The 17968-nt window shown below is 43.7% G+C and overlaps 1 protein-coding gene across 3 annotated transcripts in view; it reads left to right on the plus strand.

The window, feature by feature from the left end:
* Positions 1–17968, plus strand: part of PDE3A (phosphodiesterase 3A) — a 276633-nt gene that overhangs the window by 174739 nt on the left and 83926 nt on the right. For 2 of the 3 annotated variants that reach the window (XR_014502600.1, XM_083401870.1), the window contains exon 2: positions 12660–12710. The exons of the other annotated variant lie outside the window; for it this stretch is intronic. Coding sequence is in view for 1 of the 2 variants with exons in the window: in XM_083401870.1 (XP_083257996.1) it covers positions 12660–12710 (51 nt within the window). In the remaining variant the exon portion in view is untranslated. The remainder of the gene's footprint in view (positions 1–12659; positions 12711–17968) is intronic. 3 annotated transcript variants of the gene reach the window in all.

Raw genomic sequence — 17968 nt, forward strand, 5'->3', positions numbered from 1 at the left:
CTAAGTGAATAAATAGGAGGGTGGGTAGTGCGGAAAGCTGGAGCAAGGTATCTGAAAGGGAAATAGACAGAGGTGTCATGACCAAAAGCTGCAGAGGTGGCAAATCGCATGTTGGTTTCCAGCGCGGATCATTGGCTCCAAGCCTGTAGTCTGTTGTTAATTTGTTTGACAGCAGTCTTCACTTGCCTACTTCATCTTAATTCTAGGAAGGGAGTGGGGAGGGTGTTGATTTGTTGATTCCCTGGGTGCATATCTAGTATTTGCTCTCCTGACATTTGCCTCTTGATATTGAAGGAGCTGTGTGCAGTTCAGCTGAGCTGGAATCCACGTGGTGGTAACAAATGTTCTTGGAAGAGAAACAGCTTGGTGTGAATTGTGTCCCTGCGGACACCTAACTTGGTAGATTGTCAGGGCGGTTTGCTGATGTGTAAATGAGCAAGTGAAAAGATTCTGCTGGAGGTGGGCGTTTCTGGCATTTGATCTCCCGTCCACACTTTCCATTTGGTATCAGTACCAAGAAATCCTCCTAGCTCTGTTTATTTCTGGAACATTCAACCAGGTTTAAATGTCACTGTGGGGACTAGCGGCAGAGTGTGTCTGGCAGGTCTGCTCACCTTTTCCAGGTGGGCGGCGTTGTGGCCAGGCATCCAGGCCCCTGCAGTGATCTGGCGGGGGGCAGGGATCGGCACCCTCCACATCACTGTTCAGGTTACGTCACTGGCACTGGGTGGGGACCTGCCCATGGGTGGCCCCAGTGACCAATCAGTGCCGGTGGGAGGTATGTCTATGACACAACTTTGCTGTGGACAAATGTTGATTGCCATATTGTTGGGGCTGGGTAAAGGTAAAGATACCCCTGCCCGTACGGGCCAGTCTTGACAGACTCTAGGGTTGTGCGCCCATCTCACTCAAGAGGCCGGGGGCCAGCGCTGTCTGGAGACACTTCCGGGTCACGTGGCCAGCGTGACATCGCTGCTCTGGCGAGCCAGAGCCACACACGGAAACGCCGTTTACCTTCCCGCTAGTAAGCGGTCCCTATTTATCTACTTGCACCCAGGGGTGCTTTCGAACTGCTAGGTTGGCAGGCGCTGGGACCGAACAACGGGAGCGCACCCCGCCGCGGGGATTCGAACCGCCAACCTTTCGATCGGCAAGCCCTAGGCGCTGAGGCTTTAACCCACAGCGCCACCCGTGTCCCCTGTTGGGGCTGGGTAGAATTTGGCAAAGTGGCACCAGCCATTTGTTTTTCGGCTGCGTTGTTGCAATTGTCACAACTTTGTGAGGTTAGGCATTGGGTAAGCCTTTGTTTGGATGGAAGGGAGGTTGTAGCCTCCGCCTGCCCATCCTCATTAAGGATATCCTGTTAAAGGAATCCAGGGGTGTGGATTATGTCCGATGCCCGGGCGTTGGCTAGGGTAATTCCACAACCCCAGTGGTGACCCCTCGGGGTGCCCCTATTTGATGTAAGTCATAGGGCTCCCCCTATTGGTGGTTTACCCTTAGATGGACTCCCTGTAGACGGGCGGGAGTCAAGATATAGCCTGGCTTCACCCAATGCCTAAGCCAAACTGCTCACGTCTGTAACCAATTAAGTTGTCGCCTATTTGAACCCATAAACCTAAATACTTGTGTCCATGTGTTTATTATCCACTAGGGAACTGTGGGTCACAAGGGCTTGGCACGCAATGCCTCCAAGGGCAAAACAACCAGATAGGGGCACTCCAGAACAGACACTGGTTGCGGGTGGGATTTTCATTGTCTAGAGCACAATTTCCCAAACTTGGGTCTCCAGCCACTGGTTAGGGGTGATAGCTTTTCTGTTCATTATTATCTTCATCGCCATGAGGACCTCAGCTTCCCCATCCCAGATATATTACTGCCTGCTACAAGAGGGACCAGGGCGCAGTTCTTTGAATCTGCTCCCCTCAGGAAGCAAACATAGCTGTTTTGAATTTGTTCTCAGTAAGAACAACCATGACTCCTTATAGGAAGCATGCACAGATTATCTTTTTTTTCTTCTGTTGGTTAGAGATAGATTTGTGCAGCAAATGATTATTATCCTTGCAGATGACACACATTTTAGTCACTGCGGATGACACACAATTTTGCATGCGTTCAGCCTATGCATTGTGGGCGTTGAGAGTGCAGTTCCCACCCTTTTGTACATCTGTCCTACCTCCCAGCCTGTATGAAGACCGTCAGAGCTGCCCCAAGGCAGTTGGTTGCCTGCAAGGAGGACACGGTCTCACCATCTTCTCCCTTCCACATACAGGATCTGACCACCCAGGCAGCTGCAGTGGGGATGGAAGAACACCCCCCGCCAGGCCAGCTTAGGAGTTGCAGGGCAGGCTTTTGTGTGGCACACACACCTCTGTTTTCAAACACCTCACTGCCAGCATTGAAATTCACCAGGGGCACCAAATGGAGGCGCATGCCTGGGAAACAACACATCCTGTAGAATTCAGTCAAGTTATATTTTATCTGGACCATCAGAATGAATTTAAGGAACCAAAAGGTCATATTGAAAAATGTGACAGCCGTCTGGCCCCAAAATGGCAACTAGACATTCCATTTGGGCAACTATAACCCTGGTTTAAGGAGCCATTTGGCATCTAGCTTATATATCTGAGTTTCTAACACTGCTGCTTCCCACACCCTGACGTATGTCACCTGTGAAAGCCACCTTTCCTCACCTTCTGCCTAATGGTAGGGCCGGCCCCGCTTTGACCTTACACTGAAATGTGTGGCTACATGCACAAATTCCAGCTTGTGTAGCTCTGATCTCTGCACACATGGCCTCCCAATCTGCTTGAGCAGATTGAACATAGCGTGCACAGGCTCTTATTCCAGAGTGTGGAAGTCAACGTGCAGCTGGGAATTTGGAGGGAAGATCTCCTACAACGTTTTTAGCCAATGAGCTGTGTTCTCTTCTGGACAGTTTTCCGGGGGCCGCATGCCAGTGGAGGAAGGGGCCAGAGACAAAAGTGGACACAGCAACCAGTGCAATTTACCTTGGTGCAGTAGGCTGGTTTCCACACAGGCTCACACTCTCTGTTCTCCATCCAGACAAGCAAGAGCCATTATGAAACAAAGGATCAAAGGGGTATTTGAGCCAGGAGGGTGCAAAGCAAGGCTGGCTAGAGGGGTTGTGGCTGAGGTATAGGAAGATGCCCATTGAGCAGAGAGAGGTGTTGCATTTGCTCCCCGGGCATGAGTTTCTTCACCCCTAATGTACAGGCTCAGCACAATCAGAAATCCCTCTGAGTCACAGGGCTTTTGTGTAGCCCATGGAATTGGAAGGCTGGGCTTCTCTGCTCAAGAAAACGAAAAAGCGATGTGTCACACTAGAGGCGAATCACGGGACCGATTTTATTAGCTGTGTTTCAGGGGATGCACTTTTGCTCTGGTCAATGCTACTCGCAGCCAGATGCTTCTCTGTGCAGAGTGCTAATTAGTTTGGTCGTTTTGATTGAGATTGAACGGAGGAGAGGCGAGCTTGTCCCCGTCCCCAAGAGTGATGCAGTATTTGCTGGTTGAACTTGAAAGTGAGTGGACCAAAATAGCAAGTACTTAGCAGGGAATACCCCCAAGGGCATGTTTGAACTGAATGTACTGTGAGATTTGACATTGAGGGTTTAAAGCGAGCTAGCAGGCAGCCGTTAAACGTTAGGGCTTGTAGCAGGATGGTTCCTCCATTCAGGATGGGAAATAGCAAATGATGAGCCGTAGCTCAGTAGCATGACACGTACTTTGCGGTGCAGGAGGTCTCAAGTTTGATACCTGGCATCCCCAGTTAAATCTCAGGTAGGAGACGATGGGAAAAGAGCATTATCTGCCTGAGACCCCAATGACTCCAAGCAAGTCTAAACCACAAAACAGAGGGCACATGTTTGCATAAACTGTGAATAGGCTATTTTATATGTGCAAATGCATATTTAGAAATGGTTGCCATGTTTTAAATAGAAATGCAGTGTTTCTCACCATAGTGTGACCAGGTGAGCTGCGTACCTGCTACCAGGTGCTAACTGATGATGGGCAACTCCTTTTATCAGGACAGGTAAAAGAAAGTCTCGCATCACAGGGCACGTAGTCAAACCACGAAACTTGCAGCCACAGTGACGGGCATCAACTTGGATGGTTTAACAAGAGGATTAGACAGGTTCATGGAGGGCAAGGCTATCGATGGCTACCAGTCACAACAGTGATGATGATGATGATATATTATTATTTATACCCCGCCCATCTGACTGGGTTTCCCCAGCCACTCTGGGAGGCTTCCAACAAAAGATTAAAAATACATTAAAATATCAGTCATTAAAAACTTCCCTAAACAGGGCTGCTTTCAGATGTCTTCTAAAAATCAGATAGTTGTTTATTTCCTTGACATCTGGTGGGAGGGCGTTCCACAGGGCGGGCACCACTATGAGAAGGCCCTCTGCCTGGTTCCCAGCAGCCTCACTTCTCCCAGGGAGGGAACCGCCAGAAGGCCCTCAGAGCTGGACCTCAGTGTCCGGGCAGAACGATGGGGGTGGAGACGCTACTTCAGGTATATTGAGCCGAGGCCATTGAGGGCTTTAAAGGTCAGCACCAACACTTTGAATTGTGCTCGTAAATGTACTGGGAGCCAATGAAGGTCTTTCAAGACCGGTGTTATGTGTTATGTGGACTTGGCGGCCACTCCCAGTCACCAGTTTAGCTGCCGCATTCTGGATTAGTTGTAGTTTCCGGATCGCCTTCAAAGGTAGCCCCACATAGAGCACATTGCAGTAGTCCAAGCGGGAGATAACCAGAGCATGCACCACTCTGGCAAGACAGTCCACACACAGGTAGGGTCTCAGCCTGCGTACCAGATGGAGCTGGTAGACAGCTGCCCTGGACACAGAATGCTCTGCCCTGCTTTTGAATGTCAGGAAAGGAGAGTGCTCTTGTACTCAGGTCCTCCTTGAGGGTTTCTCACAGGCATCTTGCTGGTCACTGTGAGAACAGGATAGAATCATAGAATCATAGAGTTGGAAGAGACCACAAGGGCCATCGAGTCCAACCCCCTGCCAAGCAGGAAACACCATCAGAGCACTCCTGACATATGGTTGTCAAGCCTCTGCTTAAAGACCTCCAAAGAAGGAGACTCCACCACACTCCTTGGCAGCAAATTCCACTGTCGAACAGCTCTTACTGTCAGGAAGTTCTTCCTAATGTTTAGGTGGAATCTTCTTTCTTGTAGTTTGGATCCATTGCTCCGTGTCCGCTTCTCTGGAGCAGCAGAAAACAACCTTTCTCCCTCCTCTATGTGACATCCTTTTATATATTTGAACATGGCTATCATATCCCCCCTTAACCTCCTCTTCTCCAGGCTAAACATGCCCAGCTCCCTTAGCCGTTCCTCATAAGGCATCGTTTCCAGGCCTTTGACCATTTTGGTTGCCCTCCTCTGGACACGTTCCAGTTTGTCAGTGTCCTTCTTGAACTGTGGTGCCCAGAACTGGACACAGTACTCCAGGTGAGGTCTGACCAGAGCAGAATACAGTGGCACTATTACTTCCCTTGATGCTGGACTAGATGGGCTCTGATGATGATGATGATGATTTATTGATTCAATTTATATACCACCCTTTATCCAAAGATCCTGGGGTGGTGTACCACATTAGGAACATAATTTACACAGCATAATAATAAAAGCATATTTCATCATTTGACAGCCCTTAGATTACCGTATTTAATGGCCGAAAGCCTCGTTAAAGAGGAATGTTTTCACCTGGCACCTAAAGATATGTAATGATTGTGCCAGGTGAGCCTCTCTGGGGAGAGCATTCTACAGACGGGAAGCCACTGCAGAAAAGGCCTGTTCTCATGTTCTGAAGTCTAATGAATGAATTCTAATGAATGAAAGAAAATACCAAGTCTTCATTGATTTGAAAATAACATGCAGTGGGCAGTGAAGAGACTTGGTTTTTACGTTTTGCCATCCATGCAGTCCTACAATACTGATCTAAGAGTTCTGCAGTAGACTTTGTTCCACGTTGGAGACAGCATGCCTATGGGGATGAAGAATTGTTTTGGTCTAGATTCTTTTTGTTTAGGGAAGTTTTTAATATTTGAAGTTTTATTCTGTTTTTAATGTGTTGGGAGCCACCCAGAGTGGCTAGGGAAACCCATCCGGATGGGCGGGGTATTATTATTATTAATTAATTAATTACTTATTGGACGTGAGGACAAGACTAGTGGGGTTTGCTCAGCCCAGCGTTTTCGTGGGCGTCAGACAACTTTCTCAAATTCAGGAATGGGACCAAAGTGCCACAGTTTTCCCTCAGTGTTTTCCCTCACTCTTGCTGTCACAAGTGCCACAAATGAATATCTCTAATTGGTGCTGAATGCTTCAGCACTTCGTAACCTTTACACATCATGAATGAAAATGATGCTGAGTGGGGGCGTCTCTGCTGACTGTTTTGAAGCTCAGTAAACACTTAGCAATGCCCAACTGCAACATCTGGAAATGTCATTTTTTTAGCCTCTTATGATTACTGGCACACACACACACACACACACACTTTTGATACACTTGAGCTTGGTAAGAATTAATATGCCTTTCATCCCTCCTCCATTAATTATATTTAGTTGTTTGTTTGTTATTATTACATTATGCCTGGGGCCCGACTGCAGCCCTCTGGGCGTCCCTGGTAAAACAGAAAGCTGGAGGAATGGAGATAAGAAGAAATTGGGGGTACCAAACTCGGGAAGCAATGCAGATATAGGCTAGAAGGATGAAACGTGGGTCCCATACAGAAAACTGGGATTAAAGAAATATCCTAGGACAGATACGCTTGACAGGTAATTCACTAGGCTCTGCTAGTGCTCTGTCGATCATCCAGACTATTTAAAGCATGCATAGTTCAGTGCGCACGCATGTGGGTTTTTTTTGTTTTTTGTTTGCAAGCAATGGGTTGAGCAATCAGTGTAGCACATCCCCTTCAAACAGTTTACTGCCGACAGCTCATGCCTTCCTCCAAATGTTTCTTGGTGTCTCTCACCCCCGCGCACAGGAACTCGGATTCCTACTGAAGTCAAACACAGTTTACGTCTTGGAAATAGGATAAAAAGGTCATATGCTGCCATGAGAAAAGTCCTAAAATATGTAGTCTTCTCTTCCTCTCCCCTCTCCCCTCCCTGTTCCCGTCTCTTCCAGCACCAAATATGATCTCATCCCTTGACTTTCTTTGGAACCAAGATCACAGTTCGGAGCTGGAGACAATTTCTTCACCATGAAGCATACAAATGCTTGCATTTCTTGTTTATGCTGTTTCTCATGAACTGCTGGACCCAACCAGAGCCTTTTCTCATGTGCCTGATCTTTGTTCCTAATTATTATTATTATTATTGCTTTTCTTTTAATTGAAAACTTTAGATAATAATAAAAAAAACCAGAAGAGTAAAAATCATTAAACCAAGGGCGGGAACATGGATTTGATCTCATCTTATTAGACTAAAGAAAACAATGAATATGGTCTCACATCATCACCAAATTCCTCATTCCACATGGAAATAGAAATCACCCATCGATCAACAAATTTGCTTTCGTACATTATAATTTCTGTTGATTTGATGTAGAAAGTTAGCTTATACGTTGCTGCTGTATCCCAGATTCTTAAAAATAACAACCCTCCGGATGGAGAGGGATTCTTCCCCCCTCAAAATATATTGTTCCTCATCTTCAACTACAACTTGATGCTATTTGTTTTTAATTTGGGTTGTTCATGTAGCATTTTGAACATTCAGCTTGCTTTAACGTTCATGCCTGAATTATTAGGTTTCCCTGCTCAAAAATTCAGTAAGCATCGGACAAACTGGACCCTGTCAATTTCACATATGTTCACATATGTGGACATATTTTTTTAAAATAAAAAACCCAGTAGCACAGGCATTGTATTTAAATATGTATTCCAAAATCTATTTTATCCTAAAATGCCTAATCTATATATGTTTTCTCTCCAAATAAACACTTTAAAAACCAGCAACACATTTTTAAGTCAATAATTGCACCGAAACATTCAGGAAGTGTTAATGCCGTCAGTAACCACTCAATCCTATGCATATCTACTCAGAAGTAAGTCCCATTGAATTCAGTGGAACTTAACTCCCAGATTTTAGCGTTTGTTCCAATTTTCGCATTAGTTCAAGAGGTGTAGATGCATCAGAATTCACACAGTTTGAATTCCACAAGCAACCCTGTTATAGTGCATAAAAATGAATAAAGTTACACAATGTTTGTGTAAGCTGCATTTGGTGTGTTTTACACATAAAGGTAGCCTAATGAATTTTAAATTAATGTATTTACTTTTTAAAATTTTAGGATTACGTTAAGAGACCTTTTAGGTAACTAGTAAATAAATAATATTTAAATAAAAGTAAAGCAAACTGTGTGGGACACGGGTGGCACCGTGGGTTAAACCACAGAGCCTAGGACTTGCCGATCACAAGGTCGGTGTTTTGAATCCCTGCGACGGGGTGAGCTCCTGTTGCTCGGCCCCTGCTCCTGCCAACCTAGCAGTTCAAAAGCACGTCAAAGTGCAAGTAGACAAATAGGTACCACTCTGGCAGGAAGGTAAACAGTGTTTCCGTGCGCTGCTCTGGTTTGCTAGAAGCGGCTTAGTCATGCTGGCCACATGACCCGGAAGCTGTACGCTGGCTCCCTTGGCCAATAAAGCGAGATGAGCACCGCATCCCCAGAGTCGGCCATGACTGGACCTAATGGTCAGGGGTCCCTTTACCTTTACCTTTAAAGCAAACTGCATTCTGACATAATTTGGTCCAATAATGATGACAATAATACATTGGTCAATTGACCAGCCAGTTGACTGGGTGCAAACCCTACCACATCTGCCGTGAATATACCTTCCGGCTGAACATTTTAATGGAAAGAGCCAAGGTCTTAGGGAAGCGATATCAGTTGCAGTAGACAGTTCTGGTCGGATTGCATAAAGACTACTTTACTGAGTGAGCTCCTGCACATTTGAAGGCTCACATGGGAGGTATTTAGTGAAGAAGAGACTCCATTTTATGTGCAGCAAGATTCCTGTGTTTTAGAATCCACCATGAACACTGCTAAATTGAATAGAGTGTTGGGGTGTTTCTTCTCTGCTTGGAAGAAAGAGAGCCAAACTGCAGGAGAAAGGAAAAGTGGGAATCTCTCATAGGAACTGCAAGGCATGGCCTAACTGAGATATAGAAGGCTGAGTGCTCAGCTCTGGAAAGAGGGGAAAATATAGTCGCTTGGAAGTTAGAAGACGAGACTAAAAACCCATGCTTGGAGAAGCATGTGGTTGTAATTATTAGGCTTTAATTCTGTTATAAGTTTCTGCAAGTAAAGTTTTTCTGTGTTAAAGTTTGGACATGGGTTTAATTCCGAAAGAAAGATATCAGCCTCTCATATATAATACATTGGTTTCCGGAATTCCGTCTCACACCTTTGGGTTTGCCCTACTGCGTTAATTTTGTGATTGGCGATAACAGATTATATTCTGAGGGTGTGGCTAAACCCCAGTGTTTTGCACTGTTTGCTTTGCAGCCACAAAAGGCGATGGCTATGCCAGATTTCACAAAAGACATGATTCTTCCGGGGGAGGGGGGGAGAAATGGAAGACATATGGGTGCTATAGTTTGCTACTATGAGTTATTATGATGGTTTTGAGCAAGAGACTCTGTGCCAAGTTTATTGCTGGCGTCAGCAGCAGCAGCATTGTTCTCAATGGGCTTTTAAAAGTTTTATTTTTTTTCTAGGTTGGGAAATGTGTTCCAAATTCAGGAAACAAACTTTAGAGTGATGTTGTGAGAGCGGAGGGAGATGGTCTCAGGACAAAACAAAGGAGGGGGGACTTGTTCTTTTGCAAGAACAAAGAGTACAGGAATGCTCCTCTCATAAGGGGTTGGTGAGAAACCAAATTTGATTATTAAAAGAGATAGCTATCTCTGGGAAATGGGTACCAGAATTTGTTTAGTGTTTAGCCACATAGGAGGTATGTGGGCATTTAGCAATATATACATTAAGTAATAATAAATAATATAAGTGCATATGTTGTTAGTGGAATGCATGGCAGTGTACTTTTTCCTGTAACCCGAGAAGAAATCTGTGGGTGTATCTTATTCACAAAACTGTGATGGAGTCTCTGGACTCCAAAATATTCCAGTTCCAAAGCAAAAGTGTCAAACTTTTTGTTTCCAGGTGCACTAAGCCCATTGGCCCATTCAGCTCAGCATTGTCTGCGGTGACTAGCAGAGGGTCTCTGCGATCCTCAACCGAAAGTCTTTCCCTTTATTTAGAGATTCCATGCTAAGATGGCTGGATGGCACCTTGTACGCCTCCTTCCAGCAACTCCTGGTGCCAAGTGTATTGCTCTGTTTTCCTTTGGACTACATCAGCGAGGCTGAGAGAGGGGTCTTCTCATCCGGGCAGCCCAGGACCTCCATACACAGTGCCCATGTGAGTGCTGCTAATGCAGTTGTTTGACTTCACTCCTGGGAGCGCACGTCATTTGTCTATACCCAGAGGTCTCAGGGTGGTTCATAGTAAAAATCAAAATATAAGACCACAAAATATAGAGTTGTATTGATTTTTCGAAATGCTTCCAGAACCAGAACATAACCAACCTAAATTCACACTCCTCTGAATTTTGCAAGGCAGTTCTTCAGCCAAGTAATTAGCAAAAGAATACATAGACTAGGGTAAAGTGTACATTAAAAAAAAAATACACAGATTAATGAAAGTAACACAGAGAGATGTATATTAGAGAAAATGTAACTATTTGATGTCCATCCAGAGTAATTTCTTCAGTTAAAATGTCTTTTGGATAGCTAACAAAAAGTGTGGGGCAGCCTTGTTGGTAGTTGTGTTGATTTTCACATGCAGAAATCTCAGTGTGCTTGTATGGATGGCGACCACAAAGCGCTTTTGCTGCGTCTGTGTAATGTTTGCTTATGACAATCTACAAAACAGTCCTTCGATTGAACCCCTTGTGTCTCCTTTGAGAGTTGGACGGACAGTATTAAGCCGTTTGTTAAGGATGATGCACAATTGGAATGACTTCATCTGGGAGTCTCTTGATTGCAACCTTCACAAAATGTCAAAGAAGGATGGTCTTCCAATTTGCGAAATCTCTGCATTAAGGCAAAAATGCCTCTCGGTCAGATTGTGGCAATGTTAAACATGCAGCGTTGACAAGGTAGACTCAGATCACACAGCTGGATGCTTTACATAAGCAGTTTGCTTGTGGGTTGATCATCGAAGTAGGAATTTGAAATGTGCTTGGTGCCAGCGCAGTTCATTAGTAAGTTCTGGACACCAGGTTGTGGACCAGAAGTGCTGCATTGGTGGTTAAAACTCCTGCAACTTGTTTCATTTTATATTTTCATTTGGTAATTTGCAAGAAGCTTACCTGCACTAGAATTCAGTGTTTCTTGTTGCACACCAAAACGCCATTTGTAAAGGCAGTTTTTGAAAGAAAAAAGAGAAAAAAACTTGAGTAATTGACTTTAAGAATTATTTATCCGAAGCTGCTCACCAGATGGGATGCAGCTGCCATGATATTTTTCAGGCAGGTGGGTCACTGTTGCTTTCTGGGAGAGGTGAGGGGGCGGAGAGTTCAAAACAGAGCCAATACAGTACAGTGGTACCTCGGGTTAAGAACTTAATTCATTATGGAGGTCCATTCTTAATCTGAAACTGTTCTTAACCTGAAGCACCACTTTAGCTAATGGGGCCTCCTGCTGCTGCCACCGTGCGATTTCTGTTCTCATCTCATCTGTTCTTAACCCAAGGTACTATTTCTGGGTTAGCGGAGTCTGTAACCTGAAGCGTCTGTAACCAGTTTCACGGGTGTGATGTACCATCTATAAATCATTTTCATAACATTTTCCTTTAACGCAGTAAATATTTATTATTTCTGATAGCGCTGTGGTTAGGGGGAGGGTCTTTTCTGTTGCGGTGCCCACTCTTTGAAAACCACCTCCCCTCAGAAATGATATAACACCAGAAGCACATCACCATAATGAGATCTTTCGGGCCTGTTAGATTGACTTGCTGCTTTTTACTCAGCTACGGATTTTGCCATTTTTATTCATTGTTTGATGTATTGATTTTATGGATTCTGCCATATTTATTCATAATAGGTTATTGTGTTGATTTTAATGAGCGTGTATTGTAAACTGCTTTACTCTTTTTTTAATGTTAGGTGGCATTTGAATGGTTTTTGATTTTTTAATATATATAATCCCTCTTTATATAAAATGTTCAATCTGGCTTAAAACAAAATAATAAAACATAAACATTGATGCTGTAACATTCATTTTTTTTTACTATTAGCAAGCATGGGGAAAGTTCATCGGTCCCTTTTATTTCACCATAAACTAATTGCAAATCCCCTTTCCCAAAAATTGCAAGCTCCTTGGGGCAGAGATCTCTCTTTTTTATTCTTCTTCTAAAGCTCCTAATACCTAGGTAGGTTTGTTGAACAGGAGACTGTTATTAATTCTCAAGGTCATCGGTTTGAGCCCCACATTGGGTGAACGATTCCTGCATTGTAGGGGGTTAGACTAGATGACTCTTGCTGTCCTTTCCAACGCTATGATTTTGTGATCATATTAATGGTAATCTCTCCTTTATGTTTCTGCAGATCATGGGACATTCTGATTGGGATCACAAACGAGGACCCAGAGGATCTCAGGTGAGTTTTTGCAAGGTTTTCCTACAGCTGGTGTAATAGGAGGGTTGGGGAATGTGGTTGTTTGGGAATGTGAGTCTACGTTGGGTTAAATATTTCTCCAATATATTTGGTGGTCAATCTGGGCAAACCTATCTGAATGGTGACCTGTAATGAGATATCGGTCCTTATTTCCTTCCTGAAATCAGATAAAGCTCCTGCAGAATATATACAGTGGATGCTCAGGTTGCGAACGTGATCCGTGCAGGAAGCTTGTTCACAACCCGCAGCATCCACAGCGCCGTGGCTGCGCACGCACAGGTTGCGATTTGGCTCTTCTGCGCTTGCGCAAATGCAATTTAGCACTTCTGCATATGCGCAAGCGCCGAAACCCGGAAGTAACCCATTCCAGTACTTCCGGGTTCAGCACGGTGCGCTACCCGAAATCGCACAACCCGAAGCGCCTGTAACCCGAGGTATGACTGTAGATCCACTTGAGCTCTACAGGGAATATATAGAATGGTGGATACCTATCCTGGCTGGATATTTATTTACCACCATAAACAACACAGACCAAATGTCCTCTGCATGGAAAATGACTGTCATTTTCCCAATGTGTATAAGAAAGGATACAGGGATGAATTATCTACCTAACTATTGGCCAATCAGCTGGTTAGACTTCTCCTCAAAGCTATATACGTGGTGTCAAATTACCAGTTTTAATTTATTTGAATGGAATAATTTCAAAGCTTTCTAAACGTGACCATCTTTAAGCCTTTAGATGGCGGGTTTTGCGTATTTGCTTTGCATGTATCCCTCTTATTTATATCGGAAATACTTTGTATGTTTCTCATGCATCTCTTGGTGAAAACAGTGCTGCTTTTATGTTTTTAGTCTGAGGAGCTAGAACCACACGCTTTTAATTAATCAATAACGAAGTGTCATCACGGATGTTTCAATTGTTTAAGGCTGTTGACTTCTTGGTGACATCTGCTGTTGCATTTGAGTGTTGCTTTGCAATATTAGCATATGTTTGTGCTGTGCAACCCTAGCCCAGCCTTCCTGGGAGCCAGCACCATTGAATTCAATGGGATTACTTCTGAATATACATGGTTAGGATTGTGCTGTAAGGCTGTAATCCTAAAAACGCTTACTTGGGACTAAGTCCTGTTGAACTCACTGGGACCATTGCATTAACATCCATAGGACTGGGCTGTTTGTCCTATAATACAGACAGATATGGATAATGGGTTCTGCCCAACTAAATTATACTTGGCATTAATGAATCTTAAGTTGTGTCTATTAACTTCACTGGGTCTACTCTGAGTAGGACTACCATTGGATACAAGGCATTATTGCTTATTTATTAATTCATATTCACCCCATTATATATATATATATATGTGTGTGTGTGTGTGTGTGTGTGTATGTAGGTTTGTTAAAAAGTAGTACATTCCATTTTCTTGTATAATATCCATCGGCATCTTCCGAAATTGCTTTGTTTTTGCACATGACCAGAAGACATGTATGTTTTTAAGAAAGTATTTTAATGTAAAAGCAAAGGAAGAGTTAGAAGTCACATGAAAGGGTGTTACAAGAGTGAGGGGCTCTTAGGGGAAAGAGGTGGTAGCCCACAGTGGAGAATTGGCAAGTGTCAAGTGAAAGAGAAGCATATAGAGAAAGGAGAGAGAATGGATCTAGAACAGCGCAGGGATCTTGGAGACATCTGGTTAACACAAGATGAAAGAGAGAGAGAGAGAGAGAGAGAGATAATCTATTATACTTTGGCCACTGGGAGTGTGGGAACAGGACATATTGCCCAATGGTTGAACCAGCTTCTCCTTGTTTTCTGCATACCTTGATTAGTTTTTGAAAGGACAGACACTGGGAATGAGAGCTGAAGAATGGAATCTTATTCCCAAGGAAATATAAACATATTTTCGGCCACAACACTGAGCAGAATTATAACGCCGACATACTGTGTGCTTTTATTTTATTTGTATTTATTTGTTTGGCTTTGCTGCCATGGAAACGCAACAGATTTTGGGGATTTGTCACACAATCAGGTTTGCCAATTCCATATTTATTTGAATCATCTGCATATAAAGAAGTGTGGTCCATCTCCAACTACTATGTGATTGAAGAGTTGCTAGGTTTAGTTTTTAAAATAAAATAAAGAGTACTATAAAGACTAATGTTATGCTTGTCTGTTTCGTGATCAGTGAAAAACTCCTCAGGTTTGTAAAGTTCAAATGAACTTGGTTGTTTTAAAAGAATAACTCCAGTACTTATGGAAGGAGAAGCCCTCAAGGAGGAGAGCAGAGGAAAATGGAAAGAAGGGTTGATGGGAGAGTCAGGAAAGGAGGAAGGGAAGAGAAGAGAGAGAGGTGTTGAGTTCTTCCATTTTCTGAACTTTCCCCCATGATGCTGACTGCTGTGAGATTTACCATGGACTGCAGAATGGTCGTACTGTTGAAATCTTCTTCCTCAAACCAAAACAAGTGGGAAATTTGTCTCTTGAGTTAATATGTTTCATAGGATATATCACCTATATTAAATAATTTTGAGTATTAAGTTAAAGATTTAAGTAATCTTGAAGATGTGCCCAAGGAGAAATAATTCGGACTTCACAAGGCTGGGTTAATCTACCATGAAATTAGACCTGTGGTCTTCAGCTTTTTGAGACATAGGACCTTTACTTCCAACCCAGAATGTGAGACTCACTTATAGCATGTATGTCATCTTTATCCTTTGGGTTTCCATTTGTTGGCCTCTATCAGCCTTTCTTCAACTCTTCTTTGAAGAAAGAACAAGGTTGGGGGGCGTAACCAAAGCAAAATAGAACACTGGCGCCTTTCATCCACCTTTGGTAGGGATGTGACTTGAGATGGAAGAAAAATCTCATCCAGTTTGCATTTAAAGGCCAATTTACCTATTTTGCACTTTCGAAAACAACAAGGGAACAGAAAGACAGCCATTCTCCAAAATTCGCACTTCTCTGAATTTTGCCATGAAGTTCTACAGTCACATAATCTGTACAGAAAAGTACATAAAGTGTGCATTAAAATGCATGTTTGTGAAAATAGCATATTCACAATTATATTAGGGAAATTACTCTGCAAAAATGTGTATGCTAGGCATGATTGCATGTAAAGATGTGCATATATTGGGATCAATGTGGACTTAAATGCTGATGAAATTTCATGTGAATTTAAAAACGGGGGAGGAATTGCAAATTAATGTGAAATGACCTCGAGACAAAGAAAAGGGAGAGAGAGAGATGAAATGCAAGAAACCAAAATGGACAGATTTGCCAATCCCTAGTTGTTACCCATATATGGGGCAGGAACTGCTCAGGTGAGGACCAGTGGCATAAATCAACTTTCTCATCACTCTCAGGATCTGGCTCTCTGGGCTGACTGTGATAACAGTTATTGGAAAAACAGAGCTTACTCTTTTTCTGGGGAGTTTGCTGAGATGCTGGTAGTCTGGTCTTAAGCTCAAGCTGAGACTTTGGCTTGTGTTGCTTGAAGCTTGGTTTGCAGGTTGGGCACCAGCCAGGACTTTGAGGAGCAGATGCATCTTATACAGGATAGAAAGGCACGGCTGTATCTTCAAGAGCCCTAAAGAGCACAATTGACACCTGATGTTATAGAAGGCCTGATCATACTCAAGGCCCAGTTTGAGTCTCAGAGGCTGAAGGAGGTTGTATGAGGCCAGAGGATTGGTGGGGCCATTTCTGAGAAATTAAGCACCAACAGCTGTTCTTCCTCTGCTGCTACTGATCTAATCAGCCTTCTGTGCCAGTTTTTTTTAATCATGGGGAAGGCTAAGGGCCAGATCTTAAGACCCAGTTGGCATTTCATGGGTGATATATTGTGTGTCTTTGGATAGGCCAATGTTTACTGCAGAACTGTTTGGACCTCTTTGGCTTTGTTGACTCCCTGCTTCACAACTCTACTCCACCCTTTCGTAACAGCATGATCAATGTGGGTTGAGCTTGTGCACAAGGAAACTCAATTGCACAGCCACTTCATTATCCACCTCAACTGTCAATTGTTCCATAGATGAACCTGCCCTGTTCAGGTGCCCTGCATCTTCCACCATCCCACTTCATTGGAGGTCCAGTGTGTGACGAGAGAAGGATAAAATCCTTTATCCACTTTCTCAGTGCCATTCATCATTTTCTAAACTTCTGTCATATCACCTTTTGTGTTTTCTCTAAACTGAAAAGTCCCAAATGCTGGAACCTTTCCTCATTGAGCGGGGAGAGGTAGCTTCATGTCCCTTTTCCACTTTTTGAGGTGAGGCAACCACAACTATACCCAGTATTCCAAATGCGGTCGCACCCAAGATTTGTACAGTTCCACTCTGATATTGGCATTATGACTTCTGGCCAGCAAGGCTGCCTCTGTTGGAAATCTAAAACTTTTCATCACACACTTTGCTTGCAGGCACACAGATCTTCACCTGTACAGGTGTGCTTCCTGCAAAAGTGTACACCTTTCCATTGGTTCTTTTGTGTAATGCTCTACTCCTAAGCCGTTTCCCCTTCTGTGGGAGACTTGGAAAGCATTGCTTTTTTTTCTTTAAGGGAAAGTGAGAGATAGAAAAAAGACGCCAGTTTATTGAGGATGCCATATGGACAGGATTTAGCTGCTGATACAGTTCTGGTGCTGTTGGTTTGTTGAGTGGGTGTTGAGGCATAACCCCTGGTCTTCTGGGAACAGGCAGTCCTTCCTTTTGCAGACTTCCATGAGATGATGCTCATATAGAGAGAGGGAGAGGGAGGGAAGGAGTGAGGCAGGCAGGCAGGCAGGCACACTGGTCCGGTGTGTTTTAATTCACATTAAATGTAAAAGCTCTCAATTATATATAGCTGAGGTGCTGCAATTTACCCTTCCAGTTCCTAAGCAACAGCTATTTTCAGATTGAGTGTGTCTGGTGGTGTTGTCTACCTACTTCATGCGTCTATGAGGTAATTCATCATCGAATGCTGCTGGGTTGTTTTTCCCCCCCTCCACCCCACTATCTCTCCTGTGGCTGCTTCCTATAGAGAGATCAAGACATGCAAAACTGGGAAGAGTTTGGACCAAACAAACAAACAAATCCACCATTTCCCCCACGGCTTCCTTGCAACACCTTTGCAAACACAAAACTTTGGGATCCTTGAAGTCGACTTGAGCGATGCAACGTAAGGATTGGGAATAATATTTTTTGCTGCTGGTTTGAAATTATTCTGAGGAAGAGCCTTCTTGAGCAAAACTGGGAATCATGAAGCG

This window comes from Podarcis tiliguerta (assembly GCF_965153285.1).
Source record: "Podarcis tiliguerta genome assembly, chromosome: 10".
Lineage (NCBI taxonomy): Eukaryota > Metazoa > Chordata > Lepidosauria > Squamata > Lacertidae > Podarcis > Podarcis tiliguerta.